The sequence below is a fragment of the Thamnophis sirtalis genome, unplaced genomic scaffold, assembly GCF_051295495.1.
Source record: "Thamnophis sirtalis isolate CommonGarterSnake01/CBP01778 unplaced genomic scaffold, rThaSir2_p1.2 scaffold_1, whole genome shotgun sequence".
NCBI classification, from domain to species: Eukaryota; Metazoa; Chordata; class Lepidosauria; order Squamata; family Natricidae; genus Thamnophis; species Thamnophis sirtalis.
The window spans coordinates 64234748-64247276 of NW_028261381.1; the positions used below are offsets into that span (position 1 = coordinate 64234748).

A 12529-nucleotide genomic window follows, 5' to 3' on the forward strand; every position below is an offset into this window, starting at 1 on the left:
TTGCCACGCAGGGTCACTATGTTCCTGCTCCTCCCACACAATCCCCCCTATATAGGCACTGATAGACACTGAACAATACATTCCCTTCCGTCTGCCATAACTCACCGCTCGAAGGCAATATTCTTGGTATCAAGGTGGGTGGAGACAATAGGAGACGTGAGGCGGCTGGCAACATGTTCCTCCGAAGGCTGCATGGCAGCCAGCATCAGCTCGGGCTCATGCAAGGCTAGTGACAATGTCTCAGTGTACACAACCTGCTTGTCATGGTCAACTTCCATCACCACAGCATTCTCATCTAAATAACAGGGAGGAGAAAGAGGATGAAAATGCAACATTGGAAGAAAAACACTTTCTACCAAAGCCACGCATGTCACTAAGCAGATGCCTATCTTCCAAGAAAGGGAAATTCTGACCTTCGCCTTTAAAGATGTAGCTGCGCCGGCCCCGCTGCCAGATCATGTGCTCAAAGCCCAGTAAGGTAGTGTCCACCCGCAGGTTTTCACCCCGCTTCCATACCCGATACACATCGCTTGGACATATTTTGGAGACAAGAGGCACTGCAGAGATAGAGGAAGAGAATAAATAGAGGCATCGGGATCAGTACCTGGAACTGTTAATAATGAGTCACATTTGTACAAGATTGTTCTTCCATGAAGGAATTATAGCCTCTTTAAAAGTAGGGTAAGATGAGACAGCAACATGCCTAAGAGTAAACAACAAATTCTCCTGTGCACTGCTTGGGGAATCCAAGCATGGGTTAACTTTGTCCATTAGCCTAGAGACTGAGTTACGTAACTGTTGACCACGCCTCCTCTGACTGGGATAGTTCAGTTTTTTAACTGAGTGCAGCCTTAAAGAGACACAGAAATTTTTCTCCTCTAGGATAATAGACAAAATTAGCTCATTTGACTTGGATTTTTTCTTCTTTTTGGTACGTTTGACTACGGAGTGTTGGTATTTGTTTTCCTTAAGTTATAAAATTCATGGTTCCCTGTGACTCTAGCAGCTGCAGGAAAGTTCGCCAGGAGACTTACTCGCCGGGTGTCTCAACGGGTCTAATCAGTAGCGGGTCGGTTCACCACTCTCTTCCTGATCAGTGGCCATGGTGAGAATCAGTTCGCCGCTCTCGTGTCGGCGCAGGGCTCAACAACCCGCTAGTACCGCCTCCCGTTCCCTTTGCTTGCCGCCTGAGAAAGGCAGCGCATTCTTGCCTCCAGCAGGCGCGGGCGCAATTCTTAGGCATGGGTTGCAGTTTTCCAGCACTTTGAGAGCCTTGCTGCCACCGCGTGATTTTGGGGTGAGTCAGCTGCGCCATTTTGGCTGCTGGCGTTCCGTCCCTCTGCTCCGGACTGGGAAAGACGGTGGCCATCTTTTTGGATGCACTTTTGAATTTTGCGCCAACGCAGGTGCTGGCGCCGGCTAATTGAGCCGTTAGTGCTTTCGCGCCAAATCAATGGCAGGAAGGGGTGGAGCTTGCCTTGCATGCTCAATTGCGATTGAGGACGGAGTGAGTCATTCTGCTGCAGAGGTCGCTTCGCCGCCATCACTTAGCACCGTAACGAGTCAGCTCGCCAATTACCAGAGGTTTGCCCTGGTTTCAGAAGTGAGCTTGAGCCTTTCAAATCTCTCCCGATCCCCCGTGATTTATTATGGCCGATCATTCTGTCTCTGGAGGCAGCGATGGAACTCCCAGCTCTTTCCCACTGCACTCTGAGACCGCAAGATACACCTGCCTTCTCCGGCTTATTTCGGCCCACCTTATTCAAATCGCTTTTGTACAAAGCTAAGGCAACTACCAAGATGGGTGGCGCCACCACTCAAGCTAGTACGGCCATGGGCCTTGATTCACCGACCATTTTTTCGCAGAACAGGTGCAGGAGCAGGATGTCATACCCGTCCCGAAGCTGTTTCTGGGCGTTGTTCAAAAACAGTGCTCCCAACTGACGGATGTTCCCCCTCCTAGTAATGGGGACAGGAAGCTCTATGCTTCCATGCCTGAATTGGATGAACTCCTTCAGTTCCCTACTGTGGCTCCCCCTGTAGCGGTGTTGGCCTCCCTGGCCTTGATCCCTTCTGAGATTTCGGAAGATCTTAAGGCTGAGGACCGCAAGGCCGAACTGGTCATCCGCAAAACGCACCAGGCGGCTGCCTGGGCGTTACGTGCAGCCACAGCAGCTTCTTTCCTTAATAGAACTTCGCTGGTTTGGTTGCAACAGCTGCAGTCTAGGCTTCCTCCTGAAGACCTCCGACTACACCAAGATATAAATAAACTGGTGGCAGAGCTGGAGTTCTCTTCAGATGCTACACTCAACGCGGCCAAGTTTGCGTCCCGTGCGGTAGCATCCAACGTGGCATCTCGCCGGCTCCTCTGGATTCGCCATTGGAAAGCTGATTTATGTTCCAAATGCCATCTTGTCTCTACCCCTTTCAAGGGAGGCCCTTTGTTTGGAGCTGCGTTGGATCCTATTTTGATTGAAAATAGGGACAAAAGCAAAGTGCTTCCTTCAACCACTAGGTACGGGGACAGAAGACAACAACCATATCACAGAAGGCAGTCCTTTCGGGTTAGAGTTAACCGTGTGGCACATGAGCGGGTGATCTTGATGCACTTCTCTGACAAGGTCATCACCATGATCCAAGCTGCTCGCCGTCTGTCCATGACACCAATTTATGAGGCCACCTGGCAGGCCTTTTGCAGGTGGTGCCGGACAGTATCCATGGACCCACTTAAGTCTTCCATCCCACGGGTTCTAGACTTTTTACAATTGGGTTTGGACAAAGGGCTAACGCCCAGCACCTTACGTAGACAGATTGCGGCATTATTGACTGTGATGGGAGGCGCCCAGGGCCATTTCCTCGCTCGCCATCCAAGGGTCTGGTCCTTTTTAAAGGGCGCATCTAACCTCAAACCACTGGTAGTCCACCGTTACCCTACATGGAATTTGCCCCTAGTACTTAGAGCTCTCATGGCTGAGCCTTTCGAGCCCATTCGTACCATCAGTCTTAGATTGTTGACCCTCAAAACCCTCTTTTTAGTGATGAAGAGTCTTGGAACTGCCGGCACTTTCAGTACGGGAGGATCTCTGTATATTCCATCAAGACAGAGTCATATTGCGATTGGACCCGGCATTCCTGCCAAAAGTTAACTCCTTGTTCCACAGGATGCAAGAACTCATCCTTCTAGACTTTTGCCCCAAACCGTCACACCCTCAGGAACGGAAGGGGCACCATCTCAATGTTCGCAGAATGTTCCGTCACTATGTGAAGTGCACGGCGTCATTCAGGAGATCAGAGACGCTCTTTGTGTCTTTCCAGCCAGCATCCATGGGACAAAAGTGTCCTCATTGGGCATTGGTTGAAAGCGTGCATTCCCCTCGCATACAAATCCCAATCTTGACCGGCACCCAGGCGCATCACTCCCCATTCCACCAGGAGTGTGGCCACCATGGCAGCATGGGCAACGCAGGCCTCAGTGGAAGACATATGTAGGGCAGCGACCTGGTCATCATCGTCGCCCTTCATTCGTCATTACAAAGTGGACATGTATGCCTTGACAGAGGCTTCCTTTGGACGACATGTCTTACAGAGGATTGTAGCATCATCCCCAGCCCCTGACCAGCCTGCGTCCCGCCCTTGAAACTCATTGCTTTGGCATGTCCCATGCTTGGATTTCCCAAGCAGCACACAGGAGAATGACCGTTGACTTACCTGAACGGTGCTTCTATGTGTGCTGCAAGGGGAATCCAAACCTGCCCTCGGCTTCGACTGGTCCGGGCACTGGCACTGTCTCAATCTCACACGCACGCATTGTGTTACTTACCTACTTACCTTCTCGTCTGCTGATTCCTTTGCTTCTCTTGGATCGGCTGAGCCTTCGTACAAAACTGAACTATCCCAGTCAGAGGAGGCGTGGTCAACAGTTAGCTACTATTAGTAACTCAGTCTCTAGGCTAATGGATAATGTTAACCCATGCTTGGATTCCCCTCGCAGCGCACATAGTTCAGGTAAGTCAACGGTCGTTTAATAGGTCCCTGAGGCATCTGTGTGGGACCTTCCCAACCTTCCAAATTATCACTTAAAAATTCTGGAGCACTACTTCTGTTATCACATGTTAAAAACCCCTGGATAGACTGCCCACGGAAGAAGCCACTAAACTGACTGTAGAACAAGAGGCAGAATTCCTTTTTCACAAAACAAAGATTTGGTCCAAGTGCACTGCCAATGATGCACTTTTTGAAAGTTAGTGACCAAATCTATTCTGAAAAGTAATGATAACAACCAAACAAGGAAATCTCATTCCTTAGTTCAAATATTTTTCTGCAACCCCATCTTCTCCTACCATCTTTTCTATTTCTTATTCATTTTTTCTCTTTATTCACTTAATTAGACATCTGAAGTACTGACTTACCCCAGCTGGTAAACTCCCACTTCATTTCCACATAGAAGTCAGGGGCCTGAGGAAATGGAAAACTAATTCACCACAAACCAGAAGTGAGATCAGTACAAACAAGAGAAGGGACAGGAAGATACAACCTCTGTATGTTTTTCCTCTGAAATAGACAGGGTTTTAACATTATGACCAATCTTTTGTCAGTGGGAGTATATTATGCAATTAGGTTTAGCAACTAGAAAGGCCAAGAATATTTCAAAAGACACTGAAGAAAGATTTAAAAGTTCAGTGCTGCTGTTTTCAGCAATTCCCAGCAATTACTTCTGAAATCCTGAAAGTGTGTTGTTGAAACATATTTCCTACAAATTAATATGGCAAAGAAATAGTTGTATCAGTGTATATTATATTACTATACTTACTTCGGACAGAAATAAAGGATTTAATGTTGTTAACTGCAAGTAGTCCTCGACTTATAAATATTCAGTTACAATGGACTTGAAAAAGGTTACTTACAACTTGTCCTCAAGATACAACTATCACATCACCTCTGCAGTCACACAATTGCATTTTGTGCACTGGGCAGTTGGCTCATGTTTATAACCAGAAGCAGCATCCCAGGATTGTGTTTCATAATGTTTTTTGCCATTTTCCAGCAAAAAGCCCAAACAGTGCCTATTGGATAAGCTGGATTCAGATTTACAACTATGTGATTCGCTTAATGACTGCTTAATGACTGCAATGACTCACATAAAAACAAGTTCGCTCATGTAGTGACTCAACTTACAACTGCAACAATTTACAACCAAATTCCCAGGCTCAATTGTGGTCATGCATTGAGGGCTACTTGTATCTAGACTATTATTTTTAAAACCAAATGGAACCAAATCTTTGGAGAAACAGAAGAACAATTCACAAGAACAGAGTTCTCTAAATGTATGCTCTTCCAAAGTGCAAGATTACATCTCTCGTAATACAAGCCAACATGTTTTCCTGAGAGGCGCCAAACTGAGGAACGCTGCATAAGAAATTGTTTGACATTTAATTTCCTCCTCTTCATAACTTTTGACAAAGCCAGAGGATGGATATCGCAAAATAAATATTTGCAGACCCCAAAAGAGAATGGAAAATACTCCAATTCATCTGGAAGATTATATAAATACATACGCTGCGTAGTTTGTTGAGTAATTCTGGAATACCAGCCAATCGCCGTGTGGCACGCTGGTAATCACGATATTGGAGTACCAACTGTACCATCTCTGGATCTCCGGTGCTTACAGCCTCTTGAAGGACTAGATGCCAGGGAAAGAGTGTAAGGAAACAATAAGTATCTAGCTTCTTGGATCTTCCTTCTGTTTCATCATGCCTCACCTTATCTCTAATTCCAGATGAATTTTACCTCTATTTTTACATCCAATTAGCAGAATCAGATTCAACCTCTTTATCTATTTGTATCTGTATCTATATCTATCAAAAGGAAATGGCTAACTGTCAGAAAAATTAGAATTATGCTTACTTATGTCAATAGTACAAGGTTCTGAGAACCTGAGTAGAAACAGTAGGAAAGGTAATACCAAGAAAATTGCACAAAGTGGAAAGCCTACTCTTCTATCTGCAGCTTAAATATTCCATTAGTAGAAGGCGACATCTAAGCTGACACAAAACACATGCAATCACGAAGAAACTTGCCTTTTTGGTAGATTTCACAATGAAATCTGCTGAAGTATGAAGATATCCTTGCTGAATATATTTGGTGTTGACAATTTGGTTTTTAATGACTATGAATGTTATTATTTATCCATGTTAAAGATATAAATCAGCATTAGATGGCTTGGCAAGAATGTGTCACTGAAGTGTATTTGGTTAAATAATTTTTTTTCTTAAAAGAGAAGTCTATATTTTCTCTGAGGGTTTCGACATTAACATAATCCCATCTAATGATGATTTATATCATGGTGTTTCAGGAAACACTTTGCTTATTATTGGTAGTAGTCTTGCTTTAATCTGAATAGCTTTTGTTTTAATGTTTTTGCTTCACACTATTTGCTTTTATATCTTAGATATAATTAAAAAAAATTAATGATTAAACATTAGAGAGACAAGTAGTCCTTGACTTACAACAATTTGTTTAGTGCTATTTGAAGTTACAACAGCAGAGAAAAAAGTGACTTATGACCCTTTTTCACACTTATGACTATTACAACATCCCCACAGTCACGTGATCAAAATTCAGATGCTTGGCAACTGACTCATATTTATGACGGTTGCAGTTTTCCAGGATCATGTGATCATCTTCTGCAACCTTTTTTTTTCTAGCAAAGTCAATGGGGAAGCCAGATTCACTTAACAAATGTGTTACTAAATTAACAACTGCAGTGATTCTTAACAACTGTGGCAGGAAAGGTCGAAAAAGGTGGCAAAAATCACTTAAGAATTGTCTCCCTTAACAACAGAAATTTTGGACTCAACTGTGGTAGTAAGTCAAGGGCCACCTGTGGACTATTGGCAGTCTTAAAACAAAGACATAGTAACAAGTATTTATGGTCACCTCATAGAGACATTTGGACAAGCTTGTCCTTTGCCAGAAACTAGTGTGAAAGATAAGGAGTTGACCAGAGGCTTGAAGGAAGTGAGGCTTTACTGCCTCATGAAAAAACAATGGTTTCCATTCACCACTGTCTATTCCTCACACCACAACTCTGGTTTCTCTTCAGATCGTATAACTCTTTCGCCTTTTTTCCCCTCACAGCAGACCAGATGTCACAAGTCCTTAATTTTTCAACAGTTTTGCCTTCCTCTGTCCAACTTTCAATCCTTTCCTATTTTCTACCTTTCCCTGCCAGCCATATAAGAAATTATTTTATTTTAAAAACAAATCCTGGAGCCCTTTTTATCTATTTGATTCACTTCCATACTCCCCATTTGATAATCTTCCCAAAATATTTTAAGTGCTCCAAGCTAGGAAATTTGCATACCTTACAAACAAAAACCCTGTTTTACAGACTGTTAAGCAGGTTTTTTTTTTTTCAAATCCGTGCAAACTAACTATCTTTTGCCACAGAAGCCAGGAAGTAAAGGAGGGTCACTTTTAGTTCCTCTAGCAATATAGACTTTCAACTATGTCCTACCTGTCCAGCCATTGGCATTCTCCTGAGCCACACTGGCATTGTGTCGTAGCAACACACGGACAGATTCCAAGTTCCCAAGGGACACTGCCAATTCCAGAGGTGTTCGGCCACGTGGGTCAAGCATTTCAATATCATGCTGCAAAAGAATCAGAGGATTAATAATCTGGATAAGAAATGTTTTGCAGGTAAAACAAGCATGGTGTTTAACTGCAACTGCAAGCTCGATCAATTTCCAGTGCTAGGATTCAGTCTTGAGAATGGCCTTGTCCAAATATCTTCTGTTAAAGAATGCCATTTAGCCAGCACTTGTTCTTAGATACTGCTCTTCTTTATCTCTTAAGGCCATTCAGGATTAGATATAATTCACATAGTTAAGTGAACTGAAACAAAGGTAAATAATAGGAATTCTAATATAGTTTTATCCACTAGCTGAAGGACTGAAGAACCAACATTAGTGTTTAATGTAAATTAGTGCATACAGTGGTATTTCAGCCCATGAATTGTTTTGTAACATGGTACTGGTATTCAATTCTGGCTTCCTGATGAAAAGAGTCTTGCAATGTTATCTTCCAGAGTTTCATTATTATAACGGTAGCCATTCACACCATCTTTCTTTCTTTCCTTCTGACTAAAGGGACCAGGATCAGCCCAATTGGATTTGCTTTTTAATGACAGAAGATATTTACTACAATGCCTACTTGCACAGTAAATAAAAAAATAAGAAACAAAAATTAAAGAAAAACATGTTTTTGAGTAGTGTAGTTAAAATTATTTAGAGGTGGTTAATTTAATAAGCATCCATCCTACATAATCTAATAGCTATTAACACTGCAGCAAGGAATTATAGGTGGTTTTTTTTAAAAAAAACCAGTTGATTTGTAATTCACTAGTCTAATGGAAAATACGTTGGGGAGAAAGCATAGAATTGTAGAGTTCGAAGATACTTGAGAAATAATATATTCCAGCCTTGTTTCAATGAAGGATGCAACTATTGAAACTCTGAGAAACTGTCATCCAGTTCATCTTAGAAATGAACATTGAGAGTGCAGAAACTGTTGTTCCATGGTATACATTTTTCAGAGATATTTGACTCACTAATGGATGAACCTCAGATTACCAATTAAATTCAAAGGGATTACGTGGGTTGAACATAACCACTAAATACCTCACATCCGTTTTACATAGGATGTATGTATGTATGTATGTATGTATGTATGTATGTATGTATGTAAGGAAGGAAGGAAGGAAGGAAGGAAGGAAAAGAGACTTGCTCAAAAGATCTCAAACTTCTACTCCAAATCATTTGCCATTTATAAATGTTACTCTGTCCTGACCTAGTATTCCCAGTATGGCATGGTAATGGTCTCTTACAAGCTCTTCTTCAGAATTTCCACATACAGATAGAGAGGAAAAAAACAGGGATAAACAGGACACAGTAATTGCACCACATTTATAAACTTCTCGAAGTATCTGGATGGCTAGAGAACTCAATATTATTTTTCCAAAATTCACTTTCCAGATGTGCCAAATATTTTCCTCTTTTTCTTTCAGAAAAACAACTGGTAAGATTTTTTTTTCACTTTCTGAAGTTATCATCATTTCATAGCATACACCTTTGAAAACTCAAACAAACTGATCCTCATTTTGTCTCTGTTCCAAAACAATTATAAGGCAAGATTCTCTCTATAATACATAGTCTAGGTGTTCTGATGGTACTGTTCTCCTTGTTTTAACCTCCAGAAAAGCAAATATATAAAATTAGCAGGAATCCAACAAACCACCAATGTGTCTATATCTATTATTTTTTTGTAACACAAGTATCTATCCGATGCATGATGTTAATCTGCAGGACAAACAGGAAGGGAAATCTACAAAGCATTTTTGATAATGACAAAACAGTGGACTGGAGAAAGCACGAATAGGCACAGGCTCAAATAGCCTATACTAAAAAAGTAGTTAAAGGAAGATTTTCAGCAGTGACTTAGAGTCATCCATCCATCCCTGGGTAGTGTATATAGAATAGTAATGATGACCATAATGGCAACTATGGTTGAATATCACTGTAAGTCCTAGTGTGAAGTCTTCATTTTATTTGTTTAAGTGTAGAAATGGGAAAGAAAGAACCAGGGTCAACTGGGTACACATATGCTTAAGTTTAATAATATTTTATAATTTCCCAAAATGGTGGCCATCTATACATTGTGTCTTGAATAAAAAGCTGAAATGTGAAATGAGAATAGGAAAAGCTTGCCCTCCACACCAGAGGATATTATAATCATTAGCATGGCAAGGGCATGTACATGGGATCTTTAGCAAGATTTGCCCTCATATACCCTGTCTGGGGGAAGCTGCAGAGTAAATATGACCGAAGGCATGCTGGACTATGGGATTTCAAGCTGAGTGCCAAAAAGGAAGAGTACTCTTTTCTTTGAAGTGCCTATTGTTAAGGTAGGTCTAGCATGTGGGGATTTCCAAGTGAAATGTGGTTCGATCTACACAACTATCCTCAAACTGCTCCTTAGGTTGTAATGGAGAGGAAGGAAAGAAGAGATGCGAGACGGGACAGAAATAATGGAGATGCAGCACCAGGGTTGTTACCCAGAGACCGAGGGAAAGAGTGATCCCAACTAGTCTCTGGAAATATTCGTCGGACATTTTCCATGCCAGGAAGGAGGAAGAGGGAAATTTATTAGAAGCGGGTTCCATGGGATGCAAGTGAAATCTAGATTAGAAGCAGACACCTCGGGATTAGGGCCAGATCACAGGCCTCGAGCACTGCCCCCTCCCCAGACAGCGAGGGGATGAAATGGGGAGGCAGAAGTCCGGAACACTCTCCATCACGTCCCCCTCTCCCTGCGCTCCTCGGCTCGGGCTGAGAGGGAAGGCAGACTAGGCTGGGCGGATAGGGTAGGAAAAACAGACGTCCCGGGCCGGGGAGGGGGCTCCGCGTACCTGTCCCGTGCGCAGCTCGCTGTCCAGCGCCTGGTGCCGGTTGTGCCAGACGAGCAGGTGCAGAGGGAAGGCGTCTGCGATGCGGGCCATCCCGTCACCATGTCCCCGCGCCTGGCCGGGTCTCCGCTCCGGTCCCTCTCTGCCCGAGGCCTTCCCGGGTGACAGCTACCCAGCCAGCAGCAGGAGCAGCAGTTCCCGTCCTGCTCGCCTCTGCGCTGGGCCCGCTGCGGTGGCGGAGGCGCTGCCGAGAGGCGAGGCGAGGGAGGGGCGCCGCGCGGCCTGGCCGGGGTGCGCTGCGGCTCCCGAGGTCGACCCAGAGCCAGAGAGCGGCGGGTTGGGAAGAAGGGGCGGGCCTCCGAGGCGCAGGGAGGAGACAGCGGCCGGGGTGCGGAAACCTGGCCCAGGCTGGGCACTTTTCCGGCCTGGCTCTCCACGCCAGCCCACGCGAGAGGAAGGCACTCGGAGGGTTTTGGGCGGCAGCGGCACCCCCCCCCCCCGTGCGTCACCGCCGCCTGCAACCGGAGGGACCCGGGCAGCGCAACACGCGCAGGCGGAAAGGGTGGCTAATGCCCCGGGGTTGCCCCGCTTCCCGGTTCGCCTCCCTGCGCGGGAGGATGGAAAAGAAACGGCGCCGCGTCGGTGGGTTCGCTTGCTGTGGGGCGGGTGAGCGGCCAGCCCTTATCCGCCCTGACTGCAATAATGCACAGATTTCGCAGAGGAGAGAAGCTTTGCTTTGCTCAGGGCCGTTTCGTTTATCGCAGCAGCGTTTCATTCTATGCCACGTTGAGCTCCAGAGGGGAAAGATCTCCTCAAGGCTCAATTGTGGAACAGGGGGAGGGGGGGGGAGATCCAGAAATGGAGGCATTTGAGTATGTGCAGAATGCCTTTCCTTTGGCAGAGAATGCAGTACAGTTTGCAGCGTGTGAGAACTCTAGCCTGCTGTATCGTCATATAGTCCAACAACGCTAAGTAGATATTTCATTTTTTAAAAATTTAACGTTTTAAACATCTGGGATGGGGACTCCTCTTATTATGTAATCCTGTCCCTGTTTATTAGATTTGAACAACCTTGCCCTAGTTTAGGCTCATACCTAGGCAAAACGAGCTTGATTGACCTTAGTTAAACTTACCGCTCTTGAGTAGACACTGCTAGGAATTTCAGGGCAGCCTTCCAAAAATGAATTGCAAAAGTTATTTCATTTTACTTCCAAATGGCTTTTCAAGGATCAGGTTTTTTTATCCAGTGCTCATTCACTCTCTCAGCCCCCAGGCAGTTCAGATACTACCAAGCCTGTCTAAAGGGCTGTCCTGATCCAACTTCATCAAACGGTTGTTTATTGATTGAAGGGACAAGAAAATTGGCACCAAGTAAACATGAAAATAATTGGCTTCTTCCATTGGGAGAGGCCTCCCATGATTAGGCCTCAAAAAATGTAGCAAAGGAAGTGAAGAGGCGGTACTGTAAAATCAGCAAGGAGGAAATGCATTACGCTAAGAAAGGCTTTTTTCTTTTTTGGGTGAGATGACCAGGAATCCTCACTTAAGCAGGTTGCTCTTCAACTAATTAAAAAATATACCTCAGGCTTTCTGGGAAACCAAGTTTATCTTTTTCACTTGCACTTGCGTTCATTTTAACAGGTACTGGTGTTGACTTTCAACTGTGCTTTTACACTGCAGTTCATTTCTGCCTAATTTATATCTGTATTTATCTTCAGTAAGCAAGATCACTTCTGAAGAGTTTTAAGTTTGGTCTAGCCTGAATTCTGTTGTTTATTTTTGCCCATTTATGGGACATGGCTATGTTTTTAGCAAAAGCAACAGCAATAAAAATCTTGGTGTACCTTTACACTGGCCTATATTTTCATGAAATGGATTCTACTACATTAGATGCCTGGTGTTGTCTTCTATTGGAGATATGTGTATCATCCATCCATCATGTAATAGCACAACAAGTAACTGACCTTGTGTATAGGAACATCTACATAGGCACATCTACATAGTGCATGGACTACACCCTCCCAAGTCTAAATGAGAGATTCCACTTAAGGTTTTGGAGAGTAA

General features: G+C 44.1%; 1 protein-coding gene across 1 annotated transcript in view; it reads right to left on the bottom strand.

The window, feature by feature from the left end:
• Window positions 1-10818, bottom strand: part of ANKRD13D (ankyrin repeat domain 13D) — a 25589-nt gene extending 14771 nt beyond the window's left edge. Inside the window, exons 1-6 of the mRNA XM_087713902.1 lie at window positions 10469-10818; window positions 7517-7652; window positions 5556-5680; window positions 4410-4455; window positions 414-557; window positions 106-295 (exon numbers count right to left, since the gene is read on the bottom strand). Coding sequence (XP_087570028.1) covers window positions 106-295; window positions 414-557; window positions 4410-4455; window positions 5556-5680; window positions 7517-7652; window positions 10469-10558 — 731 coding nt within the window. The 5' untranslated portion in view covers window positions 10559-10818. The remainder of the gene's footprint in view (window positions 1-105; window positions 296-413; window positions 558-4409; window positions 4456-5555; window positions 5681-7516; window positions 7653-10468) is intronic.
• Between the last annotated feature and the right edge of the window lie 1711 nt (window positions 10819-12529).